At 43.2% G+C, this 15,395-nt stretch overlaps 1 protein-coding gene across 4 annotated transcripts in view; it reads left to right on the top strand.

The window, feature by feature from the left end:
• The window catches only part of RGS17 (regulator of G protein signaling 17), a 145,604-nt gene that overhangs the window by 120,221 nt on the left and 9,988 nt on the right, over positions 1-15,395 (top strand). For all 4 annotated transcript variants that reach the window (XM_029058518.2, XM_029058522.2, XM_029058520.1 and 1 more), the window contains exon 4: positions 8,221-8,455. In XM_029058518.2, the coding sequence (XP_028914351.1) occupies positions 8,221-8,455 (235 nt within the window). The remainder of the gene's footprint in view (positions 1-8,220; positions 8,456-15,395) is intronic.

Below are 15,395 nucleotides of genomic sequence, written 5' to 3'. Positions count from 1 at the left end.
CCCTATTTCCTCTGAAGAATAAAGCATAATCAAGAGCGGAGACCTTAACCTCCCTTGAAGTATCTGAAGAACAGAATTGTGGCCAACACTTTGATGACCAGACATAATTATTCTTAGCAAAGGTCAGCTCCTTATTTAATTTTTTTTATGACACTTGTTAAACACTTACAATGTGCCAAGCACTGTACTAAGCACTGGGGAAGATGCAAAGTAATCAGGTTGGGCACAGTCCGTGTGAGGAGCAGCATGGTGTGTGAAGAACAGCTTGGCATACTGTATAGAACATGGGCCTGAGAGTCAGAAAGCTGTGGATTCTAATACTGGCTTTGCCACTTGTTTGCTGTGTGACCTTGGTTAAGTCCCTTCACCTCTCTGTGCCTCACTTATCTCATCTGTAAGGGACAGGGACTGTGTCTAACATGATTTGCTTGTATCCACTCCAGCGCTTTATACAGTGCCTGGCACACAGAAAGCACTTAATAAATATCACAACTATTATTATTATTATGCCCCACATGGGGCTTAAAGTCTCAATTATTATTGGAGATAGAAAGAGGTTAAATCGTAAGAGCTGATTTATTGGCTTTGTACCACCACATTGTAAGGTCTGTGAAAGAAGGTGAGGAGAAAGACTTTATGCACTACTTTTTTTATGGTATTTAAGTGCTTACTATATGCCAGGGTAACTAAGCACTAGGGTAAATACAAGCTAATCAGGTTGGGCACAGTCCATGTCCCTCATGTGACTCCTAGTCTTAATCCCCATTTTACTTAGAGGAACAGAGAAGTAACTTGCCTAAGGTCACACAGTAGATGTGTGGTGAAGCGGGCATTCGAACCCAGATCCTCCTAACTCCGTGTTGAAGCGGGCATTCGAACCCAGATCCTCCTAACTCCCAGGCCCGTGCTCTATCCACTGGGCCATGCTGCTTCATGTTCAAATATATATTCAATATATATGCTCTAACATCTCTTGGAGTTGGTAAATCAATTTCTTAACAGGTGGGGTGGTTTTATGGTATTTGTTAAGCACTAATTATGGATCAAACACTGTTCTAAGTGCTGGGATAGGTACTAGTTAATTTGGCTGGACACCATCCCTGTCCCACTTGGGGCTCACAGTCTAATTAGGAGAGAGGCAAGGTATCCCCATTTTTTACAGCTGAGGAAACTGAGGCACAAAGAAGTTAAGTGACTTGCCCAACATCCCACAGCAAGAAACTGGCAGAGCCCAGGATTAGAATTCAGGTTTTCCTGACTCCCAGGTCCTTGCTCTCTCCCCTAGGCTGCACTTGTTCCGATCCCTGATCACTTCACCAAATGGACTAAGTACATTCAACAAAGAATCCACAAGTTAGTCCAGTGTCTGCATTCTCTTATGAAAAAATGTTTTTGCATTTATGTGCTGTCCGAGTCCATTCCAACCAAGAGCAGGTGTTTCAGAATCTGGGAATGAAAAAGTAAAAACCTACTCCATAGCACCTGGGAAAAGATAGGGACATGAGTGTTTTAGTAAACTTTGTGGTTCTATTACATCAGAACCCTGACCTTCCCCATTCCAAAAATCCAAATGGAGTCAGTAGTGCATCTTATCAGTCCCTGGTGACCACTGCACAAGAAATGATGTTGGTATTTTCTCACCCTGTACTTTGCTTGGCAGAGAGAGGCCCAATTGCAGGGCACTGTGTCCTAGTATGACCCTTTAAGAAGAGACTGGGGCAAACTCTCTCCAAGATATTGAAGAGTTGAACGTTTGAAGAGGTACAGACTGTATTCTCTAATAGGGTTTCAGAACACCCTGACAAACACATACGTGAAAACTTCAGGTACTGTAAGTAGCCTCTAGTGGACTCTACCTACTCAGGGAGCACAAAATTGCTGTCTAGCTTGACACCAGACACCCCCTGCCATCTCAGAAGGAAAGATTTCCTAGTTAGCCATGTAGGAGAGTACCTTAGGATGGCAGAGCACTAGTGATGGGTATTGCAGGGCCCACATCTAATCTAATAATAATTGTGGCATTAAGACCTTACAATGTACCAGGCACTGAACTGAGCATTGGGGAAGATATGAGTGAATAGGGTTGGATACAATCCCTATCCCATGTGAGGCTCAGATTCTTAATCCTCATTTTACAGATGAGGTAACTGAGGTGCAGAGAAATGAAGTGACTTGCCCAAGGACACGAGGCAGGATTAAAAGCAACAGGTAGAGACAAGAGTTGGGAACAGTGGGTGGGTTCCTGGATGCTATTCCTGTTACTGCTCTTTGGCCGCTGCTTTGCTTGTAAATAAAAAGCCCAGAAGGACAGCAGAGGATCACATAAAGCCACTGAATCAGTGCTTGGCCATTATATTCTTTTATTTCTCTTATCCTCATGTAATTAAACTATATGCCATGGTTCCCCTGCATTCATTCTGAATAAATATGATTAGTGTACAGGGGGATTGAGTTGACGAGAAATAGTGTGGCTACTGGAAAGAGCATGGGCCTAGGAGTCAAAGGACCTAAAATCTAATCCTGGTTGTCACTTGCCTACTGTGAGACCTTGAGCAAGTCACTTAATCTCCCGTGCCTCAGTTTTTTCATCTGTAAAATGGGAATTAGATACTGTTGTCCCCCCTACTTAGTTCCTGGCTTCTGGTGGGTGTCCTTGATCTGTTTATGGAGGGCCCTGTTCCCCATGTATTCAGGTTGAACTTGTAAACAAACCGAGGTCTCATAATATCCTTCCTGAAAGAGTTGGGTTATCCCTCTACAGTTGCAAAATCCCTGTTTCTCTTGTCACAAAACAAATCATTCACAGATAGGATCCAAAGCCTAAGGACTTCAATGGTGTTCTCATTTGGTGAGACAGGAGGAAAAAGGTAAGCAAATTTTGAGTGAAATGGAAATCTTAGACCAGTGCAGGGGGAGGAAAATAAAAAGTTAATACAAATAGATTAATTTTTTTCTATAAAAATAAGAAACCTCTTGTGCTGTCACATTTTTTCACCTGAGCCTTCTAATCTTTTTTCCAAAAGTGGCTATACTGAAGGGGCCTTAGTATGATGGTCTTGACTTTTTGAACCTTGAAAGTGAAGCAGAAATTTCAGTCTTGGTAGAATAGTAATAAGGACATTTACAACACTTAAATTAAGTGGAACGACACAAAAGAGGTCACCTTTGTTATTAATAATGCCCTGACAAAATGTAATTTATGTCTGAAGAAAATTAGTTTAATGAACCAGAATTTCCCCAAATTGGGGCAAGCTGGTAAAGGGGAGGCCTCAAGGTCAGAACACGCTGCTATACTTCTCTTGAGTATTCACTGACCTGCTTCTACTCCTCTGTACTTAAGCAGACTTCTCAATTCATGATGAGAACGCATACCAAAAGCCTTGGGTCTTCCATCTTCTAGACACTACTCTGCCCACTGCACATTAAAATTCCCCATGCAATAGCTGCAACAGCGGATTACTCTCCGAAGGTTAGTTCAGAATGTAAGGTGCTGCTCCTATTTAAGGAAGAATGGTATCCAGCTCTAGTTATCACAGACTAGGTGGATAGACTTCTGGATCTTGTTGAATCTGATGAAGGCTGTGTCTACAAAAGACAAAAGCAACGCTCATTTGAAATAAATTCCTATAGCTGAATAATTATTAGTAAATAGTATAATATACTGATAAATAGTTAATATAGTTAAGCATGTAATGCTCACATTAGCACGCAGTGTGTTCAGATCACTGTACCAAATGCTAGGAAAGAATATGCAGGTGGGAATTAGACATGGACCCTCTCCCTTGGTGGGAGGTTCACAGTCTAAAAAGCAGCCTAGATTTCAGCCAAATAGTGTGTTTACAACACATAAAGAGTGGTTTTGTAACACAGTATTGACTAAAACAGAATTTACAATCCTAAAAACATCTTCTGCCTCTCTGAGATTGTGGGCTTTGTGCTAACTGATTTGTAATTGTACTTTCCAAGCCCTTAGTACAGTGCTGTGCATGCAGTAAGCACTCAATGAATATGATTAAATGAATGAACACTGAGGTAACATAGTTCTTCTACCAGATGATGCTGGTTTTCTGAAATCCTTAGCTCATTTTGATCTGCTTAGATTTGACTACTTTATTGTTGATATTTGTTGGGTCTTTGTATTTTAGGAGACATTTTATCTTCCCATGAGTATAAATAGTCAACAGTTTCCTTGCTAAGTGATGCTTGAAATTAGAAGAATGGTTTGAGAAATCAAGATTGCATGGCAAGATACTATCACTGCCTATCTGGGTTAAAGTTATCCCCAAGGAAACCCCACTCCACTCCCTTATATCCCTAGTTGAAAAATAAATAAATTAATTTATTTATAATTGTAGCATTATAAATTATATATAACTTTCCCCCTGCATTTTTTTCTTTTTTCAGAAAGTATAAGGTTGTAAATAAAATCCCAGTAGAGTTGTTTTTTACTTTATAGCCAGACGTTTCATTTCTGTGGTGGCTACCTAGAAGGATAGTAGCCATGTAAGGGAATAGACTGGTGTGTATTTTTTTCAGTAGTAATAGTAATAAATGCTTACTGTGTGCACAGAACTGTACTAAGCACTGGGAGAGAGTATAAAGGTGTATGTTAGTACCATCAAAGGTGTATGTTAGTACAATCACTCATCATTTCCCAACTAGATTACTGCATCAGCATCCTTTCTCACCTTCCATCCTCCTGTCTCTCCCCACTTAATAATAATAATGTTGGTATTTGTTAAACGCTTACTATGTGCTAAGCACTGTTCTAAGCACTGGGGGAGATACAGGGTAATCAGGTTGTCCCACGTGAGGCTCACAGTTAATCCCCATTTTACAGATGAGGTAACTGAGGCACAGAGAAGTTAAGTGACTTGCCCACAGTCACACAGCTGCCAAGTGGCTGAGCCAGGATTCGAACCCATAACCTCTGACTCCCAAGCCCAGGCTCTTTCCACTGAGCCACGCTGCTTCTCTACCTTCAGTCTTTACCTCTGCTGCTTGGATTATCTTTCTACAGAAACGTTCTGGGCCTGTCATCCCCCTCCTCAAAAATCTCTAGTGTTTGCCTATCAACCCCCATATCAAGCAAAAGCTCCTCACTATAGGCCTCAAAGCTCTCCATCCCCTTATCCCTCCTACATCACCTCCCTTCTCTCCTTCTACATCCCAGCCAGCACACTCCGATCCTCTGGTACTAACTTTCTCACTATGCCTCCTTCTCACCTGTCCCGCCATCGACCCCTGGCCCACCCTGAGGGCCCACCTCTGGCCGAATTGCATATTCCAAGCGCTTAGTACAGTGCTCTGAACATAGCACTCAATAAATACTATTGAATGAATGAATGGCCTGGAATGCCCTCCCTCATTAAATCCACTAACTAGGATTACTAACACTTCCCCACTTCAAAGCCCTACTGAAAAATCACCTCCTCCAGGAGCCCTTCCCAGACTAAGCCCCTATTTTCCTCTGCTCTCCCTCCCCTCCCCATTGACATGACCCACTCCCTTTGCTCTACCTCACTCCCACCTCACAGCACTTGTGTACATATATATGTACATATAATTATAATTCTATTTATTTTATTAATTATGTGTATATATCTATAATTCTATTTATTTATAATGATGCTACTGATGCCTGCTTACTTGTTTTGATGTCAGTCTCCCCCCTTACAGACTGTGAGCCCATTGTAGGCAGGGATTGTCTCTATTTGTTGCTGACTGTACTTCCCAAGAACTTAGTACAGTGTTCTGCACAGTAAGCACACAATAAATGTGACTGATTGAATGAATGAATGAATGAATGAATGAATGAATGAATGAATGAATGAAATTTTATGTGGTCCCTGTCCCTTGCGGGGCTCAGACTCAGGCAGACATCCTGAACTCTGAAGAAAGCTAGAGGTTTGTAGCTCCATAGTCAATTCACTTTTTTTTCCAGTCATCCTGGCAACTTTTTGTCAGGTAATGAGGTTGGCTTTATCCTATGCAGTCTGGTCAGAAACAGTTTCTTCTGGGAGAATCATTTCAAAAAATACCTTTGTGCCGTGTATAGCAGCCACTTCAGTAGAGTACAGTGATATCAAATTCTAGGGATGATGGCAGGGAGCCAAAGAAGATGCTACCACATGGGGAAAAAAAATGGTAGAGAGAGAGCAGCAATTTCTACTTTAGGAAGAAATAGTGTCAAGTGGCTCAAGTAATACATGCACCCTAAAAGAAGCTTTACTGATAGTGATGAAGCTGACAGAGAAAATGTGTTGATTTTTCTGGTGTTTCTTAATTTAGGAAACATATAGAAAAAAATCCCAAAACCAATACAGAGCAGTCCATAGTTTAATAGTATTTATTAAATGCATGCTATGTGCAGAGAACTGTACTAGGAAGTTTGGAGAGCACTACAGAATAAGTAGACATGATCCCTTTCCTCAAGGAGCTTGCAATCTAACAAGGGAGACTGTAAAATAAGTACAGAAACAGAGTATAAGGATAGGCATCTAGGTGCCATGAGGCTGGGGTGAATACCAAAATGCTTAAGTTATGTGGACTCAAGTGCAAAGGCAACAGAGTGTGGGGAGTGTTAAGGGAGGGGAAAGGGATTGCCTCCCTACAACTTAAACTGCGAGTCCCATGTGGGACGGAGACTGTCCTACCTGATTATCTTGTATCTACCCCAGCACTTAATACAGTGCCTGGTATGTAGTAAGCGCTTAACAAGTACCATAAAAAAGAGTTAAGAAATTGTCAGGGAAGGTGTCTTGGAGGAGTTGTGATTTTTAGTCAGGTTTTAAGGATGGGAGAGTGATGGTCTGTTGGATGTGAAACAGGAGGGAGTTCGAGGCAGGAGGGAAGGCTGCCCGAACAAAGGGTCAGTGATGAGAGAAAAGGGATGTGGCATATGGATTGGGCTCAACGGAGAAGCAGCATGGATTAGTGGAAAGAACACCGGCCTGGGAGTCAGAAAACGTGGGTTCTAATCCTGGCTCCACCACTCATCTGCTGTGTGACCTTGGGCAAGCCACTTAACTTCTCTGTGCCTCAGTTTCCTCATCTGTAAAATGGGGATTAAGCCACATGAAGGACAATCTCATTTGTCTGTATCTACCCCAGCACTTAGAACAGTGCTTGGCACATAGTAAATGCTTAAGAAAGACCATTTGTCCGTGTGTGTGTATATCTATATTATTATACACACACACATATATATTATACATATATATATATATATATATATATATATATATATATTAGCTTGAGAAGCAGCATGGAGTAGTGGCTAGAGCACAGGCCTGAGAGTCAGAAGTTCTAATCCCAGCTCAGCCACTTGTCTGCTGGGTGACCTTGGGCAAGTCACTTCACTTCTCTGTACCTCAGTTACCTCATCTGTAAAATGGGGATTGAGATTGTGAGCCCCATGTGGAACAGGGATTGTGTTTAGCCCAATTTGCCTGTATCCACCCCAGTGCTTAATATAGTGCCTGGCACATAGTAAGTGCTTAACAGTTACCATTATTACTATTGTTGTTATATCCAGCAATTAGTGCAGTGCCCAGCACATAGGAAGCACTCAACAAATGCCACAAAAAAAAAAGAGACACACAAGAAGGTTGGAATTAAAGGAGCCAAGTTTGCAGGATAAACCAAAGAGGGAGAGGAGCAAGGGTAGGTAGGGGATAGAGAACTGATTGAGTACCTTAGCCAGTGCTGAGGCATTTCTGCTTGAAGAGGAGATGGATGGACAACCATTGAAGGTTTTTGAGGGGTGGGAAGATGAGCACAAACAATTTTTAGAAAAACAATCCAAGGCCACAGAGTTAAGTATTGGCTGGGGAGGCTGGAGGCAGAAAGGTTAGCAAGGAAGCTGATGGTGCAGTCGAGGTGGGCTTTGATAACTACTTGGACCTATGTGGTAACAGTTTGGATGAAGAGGAAGAGGTGGATTCTGAAAATAGTCTGTAGGCAGAATACACTGAAGCTTTTTTTAATAAAGTTTTTTTTTTCCAGTGGGATGCTAATTTGTATGCATTACAATTAATCGAAGCTCTCCTTTCCCTCTCCTACACTAGCTATACCTAAACCTTAGATTTTCCACCTACTGGCACTACTTTGTTCACTGAATATCAAAATTCTCCATGCATTAGCTGTAATTGTGATTTACTCCTGAAAGTGTAGTACAGGATTAAAAGTGCACCTTAATGGTCTGTCCTGTCCTTGCAGCCAAAATCCCACCACAGATGAAATTATGTCGTGGTCTCAGAATTTTGACAAGATGATGAAGACCCCAGCTGGCCGAAACCTCTTCAGGGAGTTTCTTCGAACAGAATACAGCGAAGAGAACCTACTTTTCTGGCTTGCCTGTGAAGAGCTAAAGATGGAACAGAACAAGAAAGTTATTGAAGAAAAGGCCAGGCTCATATATGAAGATTATATTTCTATACTTTCACCTAAAGAGGTAAAAAAGAATGCAGCTATTACCCAGTTTTTTTAAATTATTATTATTATCAAAAACAGGGGACCTGGGCCCATGGTTTAGGTCAGTTAGTAAAGGGAACATAAGCATAAAGTTAGAAACTTGGACTTTGCAAGGCAAGAATATTTCCTCCTCACTAGACCTCAATCTTGTCTTTCTCAATGCTGACCCCTTGCCCACACCCCCGCTCTGTCCTGGAACTGCCCCCCTCATCCCGTTTATACTAAAGACCACTACTCTTCCCCACCTTTAAAGCCTTACTTTGCGAAGAGACCTTTACTGACTAAGCCCTCATTTCCTCTACTCCCTCCCCTTCTGAGTTGTCTGTGCACTTGAATTTATACCCATTAAGCACTTGATATTCACCCAACCCTCAGCCTTACAGCACTTATGTACATAAGCATATGTATTTTAATGTCTGTCTCTTCCTCTAACAATAATAATAATAATTCTGATATTTGTTAAGCATTTACTGTGTGCCAGCACTGTTCTAAGTGCATATAAACGCACTGAAGGCAGGGAAATGTTGTATTTTACTCTCTCAAGCACTTAATGCAGTGCTCTGCACACAGAACTAATCAGTCATATTTATTGAGTGCTTACTGTGTGCAGGTCACTATACTAAGTGCTTGGGAGAGTACAACACAACAATATAACAGACACATTTCCTGTCCATAAGAAGCTTCCAGTCTAGATGGGGAGGCAGACATTAATATAAATAAATTAAGGATTTGCCCATAGGTGCTGTGTGGCAGGGCAGAGGGAGATAAAAGGAGGAAGTCAGAGCAATGCAGAAGGGAGTGGGAAAAGAGGAAATGAGGGCTTAGTCAGGGAAGGCCTCCTGGAGGAGGTGTGCCTTCAATAAGGCTTTGAAGGTGAGGAGAGTATTACTTTGTCAGATATGAAGGAGAGTGTTCCAGGACAGAGGCAGGCCGGGAGCTGAAGGTCAGGGGCAAAATAGACGAGATAGGTATGCGGTGAGAAGGTTGGGATTAGAGGAACGAAGTGTGTGGGCTGGCTTGTAGTAGGGCAGTAGTGAAGTGAGTTAGGAGGGGGTAATGTGATTGAGTTGCTTTAAAGCCAATGGTGAGGAATGTCTATTAGATGCAGTGGAGCGGGATCTTCAGGAGTAAAGAAATGTGGATGGAATGTTTTTGTAGAAAAATGATTCGAGCAGCAGAGTGAAGTTTGGACTGGAGTGGGGAGAGACAGAAGGCAGAGAGGTCAGTAAGGAGGCTGATACAATAATCAATGTGGGCTAGGATAAGTGTTTGGATTAATGTGGTAGTAGTTTGGATGCAGAGTAAAGAATGGATTTTAGCGATGTGAAGGTTGAACTGACAGAGTTTAGTGATAGATTGCACATGTGGGTTGAATGAGAGAGAGAGGAGTCAGGGATAATGCCAGCGTTATGGGTTTGTGAGATAGGAAGGATGGTGGTGCTGTCTACAGTGATGGGAAAGTCAGGAGGAGGACTGGGTTTGGGCAGAAAGATAAGGACTAAACACTCAAATACCAATGATTGATTTCCCCAAGCACTTAGTACAGTGCTCTACACACAAGCGCTCAATAAATAACATTGAGTGATTGAAAATACCATCAAGATTTAACTATGGGTAAAATCCAATGGAAAGATTGGCATGACTCACTATTCCAGCTGTCCAATACAGTGCTAGCGTCTAATTAACTCCAATCCTGGAGACGTGGGCATTTCTAGAATGAAAGTGAGTTAATCAATAGAATTTATTGAGATTCTGTGGGGTGTAGAGCATTATGCTTAGCCCACTGGAGCGTATGAAAAAATTAGTAGACAAGATTCCAGCCCTCAAGAAATTTACAATCTAGTGGGGAGACTCCTCACTCTTGGCTTCAGAGTTCTCCATCACCTTACCCCCTTGTTCTTTCGGAATCGGCGTGGCGAGAGAGAGAGAGAGAGAGAGAGAGGCCGGAGACGGAAAACCTGAGTTGTATGTAGAATTTATTCCGCGGGGCGAATTGAATTAATTAATTATTTAGACGCAACAATTGACCTTCCCCTTTGTGGGGACATATGGTGTTAAAGCTTCCCCTTTGGGAGGAATATGGTGTTAGAGCTTCCCTAATGGGAGCAATACACTATGTTACTCAAGTGTGGGCGGACACCCGAGCCCACTTATGATTTACTCACAACGTGGTGAGGCAACTGGCTCCCACCATGTGCTCACCCCACCCAGGAGGAATCCACCTTTGTGTTAAAGACACTTATGCATTAAGCACTAATGAGTTACATACACATGAGTTACTTACACTTATGCGTTAAACACTAATGAGTTACATACATATATGAGTTACATACAGTTATGCATTAAACCCAGTTATGCATTACCCACTTATGGTTACTGGCACTTGGTGAGATGGCTATCTCCCACCCTGTTCACGTGCCACTCAGGAGGCACCCACTTAGACATCAAATCCACTTATGTGCTACTCGCACTTGATGAGGCGGCTAGCTCCCACCCTGTTCACGTCCCCTGGGGAGGCACCCACTTAGACATCAAATCCATTTTAAACGTTACATACCCATGGCGAAGCATCTGGCTTCCAACCCCACGAGCTCTCAGCAGGACAGGACACTCACCCATCCCACGGCTCCTCACCCGTTGCAGGCAGAGCCGCCTTCTCATGCTCTGGACAGAGGCGACCTGCAGCCGGCTGCTGCAAGTCCCATTCCTCTGCACAGAAGGTTAGAGGCAGCAGGTATTTATCACCTGTGCCCGTAGGCCATTCCAGCTTCCGGCATTAGTTTATCCAATCTCTGCCCTTCCCCCTCCTCCATTCCTAGTTTGATTGGCACAGGGCTGAAGGGGTACCTTCTGTATTCCCAGCTTGGGCTGTCAATCTGGCAGTTTTGGTTGTGGGAGCCGTGTCTCACCCTCACTTCTGAGTTCCACCTGCTAGCTCAGAAGGTCACGAGATAGCATTTGACCTTGAGATGGTCGGGACCCCAGAGTCACCTGGGACACCCCTCCTACCTCTCCTCCCTTCTCTCTTTCTACTGCCCACCCTGTACACTCCGCTCCTCTGCCACTCACTTTGGTCCTCCATTTGCTCCTGTCCCGCTGCTGACCCCTGGCCCACATATAGTTGGGAGTAAAGTAAAAGGAATGACGATAACTGCATAACTGTTAGGTGGCATGGAAGTGTTGATGTGGCATTTGGGAATATATAGGCAGAGATGAGAAACTAAGTGGAGATAGCTTTCCACTGGGGAGATAATTTCAAGAGGGCTTCGGAGGTGATTTCATGAGGGCTTTGAAGATGGGGAGAGAGGTGCACCCACTAAGTGCTCAATAAATACGACTGACCGACTGACCAGTGGTTTGAAGCAGTGTTGCCTAGTGGAAAGAGCCTGAGCCTGGGAGTCAGAGGACCTGGGTCCCATTCTTGGCTCTGCCACTTTCTGCTGAGTGACCTGGGGCAAGTCACTTAACTTATCTGTGCTTCAGTTCCCTCATCTGCCAAATGGGGATTCAATACCTGTTCCCCCTCCAACTTAGATTGTGAGTCCCATATGGGATTTGATTAGCTTGTATCTACCCCAGTGCTTTTTATAGTGCTTGGCACATAGTAAGTGTTTAATAAATACCAAAATTATTAATCATTATGTGAAGAAGGCGGGAGTTCCTAAAGGGAAGGAGTGCATATTCAAGAGGTGAGAGCTGGAACTAAGTGGTATTTTTGAGCCCCTACTGTGAGCAGAGCACTGTACTAAGTGATTGGGAAAGTACAATACAACAGAGTTAGTAGAAACGTTCCCTGCCCACAACCTAGTCTAGTTGAGCAAGGCAGAGTTTACTTTTTTAAATGGCATTTGTTAAGGACCTACTTTGTCAGGCATTGTACTAAGCACTGGGATAGATACAAGTTAATCTAATCGAATGAAGTCCATGTCCCATATAGGGTTCACGGTCTTAATCCCCTCGTTACAGGATGAGGGAACTCAGGAACAGAGAAGAGAAGTTATTTGCCCAAGGCCACACAGCAGAAAAGTGGCAGAGCCAACATTAAAACCTAGTTCCTTCCAATTCCAGGGCCTGTGATCGCTTTACTAGGCCATGCTGCTTCTCTCCTTCTTTTCAAGCTGATCTACTCCGAGTATGAGCTGGAGTGTGGGAAGAGAACGGTGAATAGCAAGGAGGGAGAGAGCTGATGGAGTGTCTTAAAGTTGATGGTCAGGAGTTTCTGCTTGATATGCAAAGGAATGGGCAATCTCTTGAGGTTTTGTATAGAGTTGGGAGTTATATGCAAAACAGCATTTAAGAAAAAAGTATCTTGGCAGCAGAGTTAAGTATAGAGAGGAAGGTGCCTGGAGGAGGCCGTAGATCAGCTTGGAGGCTGATGGCTTGCACCTGGACCAGCATGGTGGTCATTTGGATGGAGAAGGGGCAAACTGTGGAAAAGTGGAGGAAAAGCCAACAGGATTTGGCAACGGACTGAATATGTGTGTTAAAAGAAAGAGAGGAGTCAAGGCTAATGCCAAGGTTACCGGTTTAAGAGCTGAGAATGTGATGGTGTTGTCAACTGTGATGGTAAAGTTCAGTAGAAACTGTAAGCTTGTAACAGGCTGGGAATGTGTCTGTTTACTGTATTACTGTTTTTGCAGGATAATACTCGCCCAAGCATTTAATACAGTGCTCTACACAGAGTAAAAACTCAATAAATACAATTGAATGAATGAATGAATTTGGGAGAGGAGAATAGAGTTCATTTTTAGACCTATTTAGCTTGAGAAGCCAGTCAAACATTTGTGTAGAGATGTCATGGAGACAGGAGGAAATGCAGGATTCCCTAGTTGGAGAGGTCAGGGAAGGCAAAGTAGGTATTGGAACTATCCCATAGAGATGGTAGTTGAAGCCATGAGAGTGTGAGTGTAGATTAAAAAGACAACCCAGAACAGTACACCGAGATACCTACAGTTAGGTTATAGGTAGAGGTAGAACTGGTGAAAAAGAGACTAAGAATAAGTAAACCAGAGAGCTGGGAGAAGAGTTGCCAGGAAAATCAAAGTTTGAATTTCCAGGAGTAGAAAAAGCATCAGAAGCAGCTGAGAGGTCGAGGAATTCATTGGATTTGGCTAAAGGGTAGTTATTAGTCACCTTGGAGCATGTGTTCTCTGTGGAATGAAAGAGATAGAAAAGACAGCTATTAGGGAGTAGTCGGGAGAACTGGCGAAAGTGACTGAAAACAGAGTCCTGACTTGGTTTCTCCTCCATGCTTCCTGGCTTCTCTGCTTTCTTGATGTGTCCCATGGAAAAGTAGTAGCACCAAGGGAGGCACTTGTTAGTAGTTGACCAGGAAACAATCTGAAGGAAAATCTGAGCACTTAGCAGGGTTCCTCACCCTAACCACTTGCAGTATATATTACTGGATAATTTAGTACCATGAAGCCAAACAGAGATATTCCTTTATGGCAAACTCCTCAAAAATCGACCCTTTTTGAGCCAGCTTACCAAAGCAACTCTTCTCTTCCATGGGTATATTAAGGTTTGGTTTTAGCACTGCTAATTAAGAGCAGGAGGAAGGAGGGAAGGAGGCATGGTGGAAAGTCCCTCTGCATCCAGGCAAAGTGGGGGTGGTTGGAGGTTCAGAGTGGTAGTCCTTGCATTTCCTGAGAAATTTGAGTCTCTTCCATGCAGCCACCCCCAACACCAGCCTCCACACCTGTTCTTCTCTCCCTCGTTACTCCCGTGGAGCTGGGGACAGAGCTGGGTTCAGACCTAAGACAAGAGTCAGCAAGAGTGACTTCTCTGAGACACCATTCTGGTCGCTTCAAAACTCGTGAGGGGGACTCACCAGGCAGATTTTTCCCACCAATTTTTCAGATTCTGCCTGGGCCAATTTATTTAAGGATTTGAGGATTTCAGTTGGAAGAAGCCGAACAACAAAGCTTCCCGGAAGTCTATCATTTTTTAAAAGTTGTATTTAAGTGCTTACTATGTGTCAAAAACTGTTGTAAGCACTAGGGTAGATACACGTGAGTTAGGTTGGACACAGACCCTGTCCCTCATGGATCTCACAGTCTAAGTAGGAAGGAGAAGAGGAGAACTGAGGCAATGGGAAATTAAGTGACTTGCCCGAGGTCACACAGCAAGCATTTGGCAGAGCCGGGATTAGAACTCAGGTCCTTTGACTCCCAGCCCCTTGCTTTTTCCACTAGGCCCCGCTGCTTCTCATTCGTTGTGGGGTTTTAGCAAGCCATTAACCTATCACAAGCCATAAACCTATCACAAATTTGATAATTCCACCACTCCATTTATCCCCCAAACTTTACAAGTCTTCAAGCATTGGATCTCATTGAGTGCTAAATTGACCAAAGCTGTGTTGTAAAATGGTCGAAGGGGGAATTTCAGATTTAAAATTAAAAGTGATTTCCAAAAAGAAATCCCCAATCACTTTACCTTTACATAACATCATTGCTTTAAACAGCCTTTAGCAGTGGTGGTAACCTGGCCCATTTTCAGTCCTCAGGATATATTTTCGCTCATATAATTAATTTGGGGATCTCAACCTTTTTAGCCCCTGGGATACTATCTCCAGAGACTAATTGGAGCCAAGTGAACGATGAGAAACTGGTTCAAGTTTGCTCTAATTTGCCTTTAATCTAAAACAGATTTGGGAGCCATTCTTGAGGGCAAATTCAGAGAACAGTGAATGAGGGAGGGGTGAGTTTTGTAGGTAGCAGGATTTTCCCAGCCAAAAAGAGACATTTTCCCCAGTGTTATGATTTATTATAGATAAGTAGGTGACCTGGGATGCGGAAGTAGAGTGGCTTAATGGAAAGGGCACAGGCTTGGGAGTCAGAGGACATGGCATCTAATTCCAGCTCTGCCACTTGTCTGCTGTGTAACCTTAGGCAAGCCACATAACTTCCCTGTGACTCAGC

This window comes from Ornithorhynchus anatinus, chromosome 2 (genome assembly GCF_004115215.2).
Source record: "Ornithorhynchus anatinus isolate Pmale09 chromosome 2, mOrnAna1.pri.v4, whole genome shotgun sequence".
Taxonomy (NCBI): Eukaryota; Metazoa; Chordata; class Mammalia; order Monotremata; family Ornithorhynchidae; genus Ornithorhynchus; species Ornithorhynchus anatinus.
This window is presented reverse-complemented; position numbering and strand designations above follow the sequence as displayed.